Genomic DNA, 6,848 nt, shown 5'->3' with positions numbered 1-6,848 from the left:
ATTGTCTTTTTCCCTCTATCCGAAACCCAATTTTAATTTTTAAAAAAATAATGTAACAGTAAATAATAGTATTCCTCATATACACACATAAATAAATGTCTTTGTGTGTATAGTACTACAAATTGTTTAACCTTTCTCCAGTTAGTTGACACCTCTCAGTTTCGAATCCTTTGACACTGCAAGAAAAGTTGCTATATATATTTTTGTACATGTAGGTCCTTTTGTTATTTCTTTAATTTTTTAGGGGTGGGGGGAGATAGACCTGTTAGTGGTATAACTGAGTTAAAGAGCATGCACAATTTAATAGCTTTTGTTTACTCAACCTTTAAACTACTTGAATTAATGAACCAAAAGATACACCCCTATTTAAAAAAAAAAATACTGACTAGGGACATTCCGAGAAAATGAATGAATATATATATATATATTGCTCTAGGTCTGGGTTCCATTAAATCATGATCTTCATATACATCCTTGTGGTAGCAGATGTGTTGGATGATTAAATGATAGATTTCCTCCCTAGAAACTTTTTAGTGAGTAGTCTGAACCAAGAAATCCTTTTCCTGCTCTTGGGGGCCTTTCTGATTTTGTGTTTTGAATAGCTTTAAGTAAGTTTATCAAATTATTGAAGTTGATCTCAATAGACACCACTCCTTTATTAAAAATCTGCATTTGGAGACACAAACACACCAGTTCTGTGACCCTGGCAACTATTTAACCTGTCTGAGCCACAGTTTCCTCATCTGTAAAATGAGGATACTGATCTAGAAGACCTCTAAGAGTCATCCTAGCTCTAAAATCTATGTTCCTGTGGTCTATAATAGTTTGACCCAATCATCTGTCCTCTCTCTTACTCATCAATCCCACATTTTCATCATGTCAACATGATTGATCAGACTTTGAAATCCTTGCTGATTCTTTCCTTTCCCTCACCTCTCATATCTAGTCACCAAATACTAACCATTTTCAATAATTGTAATAACAAAAACAACAGGCATTTATAAAGCTTACACTTTCCTACATCAACATATTTGATTTTCATGACAATACTCTGAACTAAATGCTTTAGATATTATTATTCCCATATTGTAGATGAGGAAATTAAGACTGATAAGAATCATAGGTTTTGTTCAGTCACATGGCTTTGAAATATCTAAAGCAGGACTGGATCCCCTTGCCAGATATCCCTAAATCTAGCAAAGAATCCCCTAGACTAATGATGTCCTTTCATATATATTACCTTGTTTTCCATACTCATTACATACTGGTTACTTCCACTTGGGCTTCCCCATATTCTCTTAAACTCAAGATGTGTAAAATAAAATGCTATAACTTCTTCCAGGGGTGTGCTCATGCCAGCTCATATTGGCTGTGTATGTAGGTCCTTTTCCCTTTTTTAATGATATCTTTGGGAAAAAGTCCTTGAAAGTTAAATTTTCAATGTGAGCACATATACCCCCCAAACCATCAAATGCTACAAATCAGGGCTTGGTTTTGTTTTGTGGATTGTGTGATGAAATAATGAGATTTAGCAGATACTCAAAGACCCACCTGGAGATTAATCTAGACTGATTGAATCAAGTGAGAGTGATTAACTGCTGATTAGCCTACTTCAAGTTAACAGGATTGTAATCACACCTTGAGAACACCTTCAGAACCAATGGATTTGGATGACACCAACCAATCAGCTTGAAGTGTGTAAGGACCGCCTCTGTTCCAGACCTATAAAAAGCTTCCACAATCAGTTTGCTGGAGGGAGTTCGTGATTGAAGCAGGCTTGTGGCAGGAGGACTTCAGGAAGAACCCAATCAGGCTGGAACTCTAGGCTAGGTAGGACTTCTTTTTCTTAACTTTCTGAACTCCTTGTAAATATCTGTATGCTTTAATAAATGTTTAATGCCCAAAGACTGGTGCTGAAGCTTCTAATTTAAGGCGACCACAATTTAGATTTTAAACATCACAATTGTCTGTAGTTTAAAAAGTGATGGATAAAATGTTTATAATTCAGATTAAACTTAAAAGTGTGTTATTAAAATGTTTTTTGTCAGAGAATCTATTGCTAAACATTCACCAGTGCACCCTGTCCCTCTTCTGAAAGGAGCTATCTTCTTGGCCTGGGGGCTATCTCCATTCATCATGATCTGTATTTTCAACTGAACCCAGATGACTCTAGAGGAGAGAGCAAGACTGGTGGCCTTGAACAGTCATGCCTTATTTAAATCCAATTCACTGCAAGCCATAACATCACCCTGATGTCATGGTCATCTTTGAGAACAAAGAACAAAAACATTCTTGGCCTACTCATCTTTCAAGAGTGTCCATTTGCCCAATTTTCCAGGCTGGAAACCATGAGATATTCAGCAACTGGTCATTCTCTCCTTGACCTTCTGAATAAAGGAGCCCAAACTGTCCATTCTTTATTCATAAGATATCATATTTCTCTATTTTAATTTACATCTCTTCTATTATCACCCTGGTCTAGACACATTTATAATTACCTGAACTATTGGAATAGTTTCCTAAATGAAGTCTCTCCTTCTAGTCTTTGACTTTTCCAATCCATTCTGAATACTCTAGAAGCTTCACATTACTAAAGTCCAACTTTATTAATGTACTTCTCTTGTTCTCCACCGATTATAGGATAAAGTACATAATTTGTCATGAATAGATAGATGCGATCTAGCTCTGACACATGTTATATACAGCTATTTCCCTACATAGACCTTATCCCTATGTTTTACTTCTTACTATCCCTAGCCATGACTTGGGTATTTCTGCCTCTGTTATTTGCTCATATTTATTCCCTTGCTTAGAATGTTAACCTTCATTTTCTCTATTTACCTAAAACCTACTAATTGCTTTAATGTCCAAGTCACATCGTATACTACTTTTAACTATTTCACCTGATGAGGTCATTGGCTCTCATGGATTGTACCATCATCTCTATGTAGTTGATTCAAGATTAATTCATCCAGCCTCCAATCTTCCATTTCTAACTGCCTATATCACATTTCAAAATGGATATATTATAGATATATTTTTTTGGTGAGGCAATTGGGGTTAAGTGACTTGCCCAGGGTCACTCAGCTAGTAAGTGTTAAATGTCTGTGGCCGGATTTGAATCCAGGGCTGGTACTGTATCCAGTGTGCCACCTAGCTGCCCCTATCTTATAGATATCTTAAGCACATGTCCAAACGAAAAAAAATCATTATACTTTCTCTCAAACCCTCCATTCTTCTGAACTTTCTTATTACTTTTATGGGTACCACCATCTTACCAAGGTGTCATCATCAACTCCTCATTATTTCTCACTTTCTATATATAATGAGTTGCCAACTCCTATCATTTCTACCTTTGAAACTTATATAGTATGTGACTCCTTTTCTCCTCTGATACTGCTACCACCATAATTCAGGACTTCATCACTTCATACCTAGATTATTGCAATAGCTTGCTGGTGGATCTGGCAGCCTCAAGTCCATCTTTAAGTGGCATTTGCCCCATACTAGCCCATCTTCCAGTCAGATGTAAAATTGATTTTCTTAAAGCACAGGTCTGGCTAGTACATATTCCTTATTCAGCACTTTCAGCACTTTGTATTCAGTATAAAAAATGACATCCTTTGTTTGGCTTCTGAAGCCCTCTACACCCTGGCTGCTTCCTAACTTTACAATTACTCTGAGATTCAGTTTCATTGACTCTCACTCTTCCACACACTAGACACTCCATCTCCTGACTCTAGGCATTTTTACTAGCCATCTTCCATGCCTAGGACTCTCTCCATGATCATCTTCACTTCCTAGCTTCGCTGACTTCCTTCAGTTAAAGTCCTAACTACAGCAAGAAGTCTTTCCAGATCCCCCCCTTTTTTTTAGTGAGGCAATTGGGGTTAAGTGACTTGCCCAGGGTCACACAGCTAGTAAGTGTTAAGTGTCTGAGGCCGGATTTGAACTCAGATACTCCTGACTCCAGGGCCTGTGCTCTATCCACTGTGCCACCTAGCTGCCCCTCCAGATCCCTTTTAATGTTGTCTCTCCCATTAGACTGTAAAATCCTTGAAGGCAAGAACTGTCTTTTGCCTTTTTTGTATCCCCAACACTTAGCACAGTGCAGCTAATCAATGAATGTTTATTGATTGATGGACTGACATCTTATTTCTTCTGTGAAAGCCTTCCCTGATAATCTCTTCCAAAAGTGATCTCTCAGTCCTTTTCTCTCCATACACAATACGTATAATACATAGCATGTATGTATACACATATAACATGCCACACATGTAAGCACAAACATATATGACATGTCATATATGTATGCATACATGTGTTATATTGTGCATGTGTATATACTTTTCCACAACAGTAATTTCCCACTATGCCACCATTGTACATGCTTTTTTATAAGAGACAATTAAACAAAAACCAAATAAAATTTCAACCATGGTTGATACTGCATATTATATTTTATACTATTAAGCTCTCTCTTCTCTACTGTTTGGTCATGGAAATGTGTGTGTGTGTGTGTGTGTGTGTGTGTGTGTGAATAGAGAGAGTTACAATTATTGATAGCTATTTTTTGTAGCATCCATTTGACATACTTCTACAAGGCAATATATTCTGTCTTCTTAAAGTGATTTAGAGAGTTTTTTGAGGTCCAGAGAAGTTAAATGATTTTCCCATGGTCGACCAGTTAGCTACATTGAGCAGTAAATATGAACCAGATCTGCCCAACTCTAAGGGCTGCCCTCTTACCATTACAGGACTATGCCAGGTTCTCTCATTGGGCTTTTCTACTAGATAATCTCTGACAACTTAAGAAAGGAAATAGTTCATAGGATCATGGCCCTACCTGGAGCTGGAAAAAAAAGTCAGAGTCCATCCAAGTCTAGGCCATTCAACTGACTCACTTTACAAATAAGCCTAGAGGCGTTAAGTCATACAGTCAATTAGTACTTATTTTTTTTTTCAGGGAGGCAAGAAACCCTTTATTTAAGGTTATTAGTTTCTGAGATTTCTGTATGTATTTAAAATTAATTTCTATTTAAAAAGGGGTTCCCATCCAAAAAGGCACTAGGTGGTATAAATGTGCAAGTGACTTCATGGAAGAAATGCCAAATGTGCAAAATAAGAGCCAAGGGACCACTCAGTTTCTTTGTGTTGGTTTCCTGATTCTTCACCACATTCTAAGTTATCACTGAGGAGCTGCATCCATCGCCAGTCCACTGAGATCTGAATGGCGTCAATCCACAGAATCGCAAATCTCCTTTACTTTTTGGTTGAATTCTTCGGGTTGGTCAGCATACACATAATGTCCCACGCCAAGGATAGCTATAGTCTTCACGTACGAATGTGGCCGTAGGGACTGGATGGTATTGCCAGAATTGCCATCTATGCAGGATCGGGCTCCATAGATTACGGAGATCGGGATGTCCGGGTCCATCTTCCCAATCCGCAGGAGCATCGGCCTTTTTGCCCAGCCATAAGAAATAGTCATATTTCTAAAAGCAGTCTCACCGCTGGGTGTCTGTACATTACAGTGGTAGATATATTCTGTCACGGTATCATCTTCAAACATTGAAGCATACTTTCTCTTAAAATCAGGCCTTAAACGCTGCACAAGGCTTAAGCCAAAGGGTCCAGCAATCCTGAGGCCAGCTAACGGATTAAATGGGGTCAATACGGCTCCCAAGGCTTTGATCCACACTGGAATTGGCCTATCTTGATCTGCATTGTCAGGTCTCTCTGGAAAACCCCATGGCTCCACTAAGATAAGATGCTTTACTCTTGATGGATACTTCAGTGAATAAGCAGCAGCCAAGAATCCACCCAGATTGTGTCCAAGCAAGTTCAGTGCGTCCAAACCTAGAGTACATCTCCATTCTTCTATTGTTTCCACAAACTGGTCCTCGGCTTCTACTGCATCGCCACCAAACTGGGGTCTACTACTTCGCCCAAATCCCAGCAGGTTCAAAGCATATACGGGTCTGTTTTCACAAAGATCTCCAAAGTTGAGTGCCCAGAGTCCAACCCCACCTCCAAAGCCATGGAGGAGGACAAGTGGAGTCTTCTGTTCAATATCATGAGAAAATTTTAGTGTCCATATTTTATTTCCATTGGATACACAAACAGGTTCTTTTTTGTATGGACAGGGCACACACTTCAGGATCTTTTCCTCAGCTTCTTTCAGCAGAGACAAAGATGTAGGACACCAAGTGGGAAGCCACCCTGTCAGCCATCCTGACCTCTCGGGGGTCTCCTCTTCTTCCGCCATGTCCACTCTCCCCTCACTCGCCCCAGCCCGGCCCAGGCTCCGGGTGTCCCCCGAAAAACGACCCAGCCTCGCCCAAGGCCGCGTACCACCAAACAAGCCGGCTAACAGGCCAACTGAGGAAGCGCCACCGCCCGCGGCCGCGAGTCCTTAAGCCAATTAGTACTTATTAAATGACTACTATGTGCCAGGAACTGAGCTAGTCTCTAGGGGCACAAAGAATGGAAAACAAAACAGTCCCTGCTTTCAAAGGGCTCATAGTCTATCTAGATTCAGAAAGCATCCTGTGTCATTTAGTCCCGATGCATAACTTTGCAGATGATATGACATGATTATTTAAATGTCTAATTTGATCCTTAAGTCTCATTGAGACACAGAATATTAGAGGTGGAAGAGAGCTTAGAGGCCATTTCATCCAACTTTCTCATTTCAGGAAATGGAAGCCCAGTGAGTTGAAGTGACTTGCCTATAGTTATACAGACAGTGGTGGCAGAGCTTGGGTTACATGTCATATTTTCCATTTCCCAACCACAGGCTGCTTCCGATACCTTATTATTATTTTATATATTTGTAACTGGGACCA

The 6,848-nt window shown here is 39.5% G+C and overlaps 1 protein-coding gene across 1 annotated transcript; it reads right to left on the bottom strand.

Moving 5' to 3' along the window:
- Positions 1 to 4,997: 4,997 nt before the first annotated feature.
- LOC122734721 (1-acylglycerol-3-phosphate O-acyltransferase ABHD5-like) lies at positions 4,998 to 6,373 on the bottom strand. Its single transcript, XM_043975745.1, has one exon. It carries the CDS (start codon positions 6,266 to 6,268, stop codon positions 5,237 to 5,239), a length of 1,032 nt encoding a protein of 343 aa, XP_043831680.1. The 5' UTR covers positions 6,269 to 6,373; the 3' UTR covers positions 4,998 to 5,236.
- Between the last annotated feature and the right edge of the window lie 475 nt (positions 6,374 to 6,848).

The sequence above is a fragment of the Dromiciops gliroides genome, chromosome 1 (assembly GCF_019393635.1).
Source record: "Dromiciops gliroides isolate mDroGli1 chromosome 1, mDroGli1.pri, whole genome shotgun sequence".
Taxonomy (NCBI): Eukaryota; Metazoa; Chordata; class Mammalia; order Microbiotheria; family Microbiotheriidae; genus Dromiciops; species Dromiciops gliroides.
This window is presented reverse-complemented; position numbering and strand designations above follow the sequence as displayed.

Coding starts and splice junctions, on each gene's coding strand:
- LOC122734721 (XM_043975745.1), bottom strand. CDS start 6,268: ATGGCGGAAGAAGAGGAGACCCCCGAGAGGTCAGGATGGCTGACAGGG.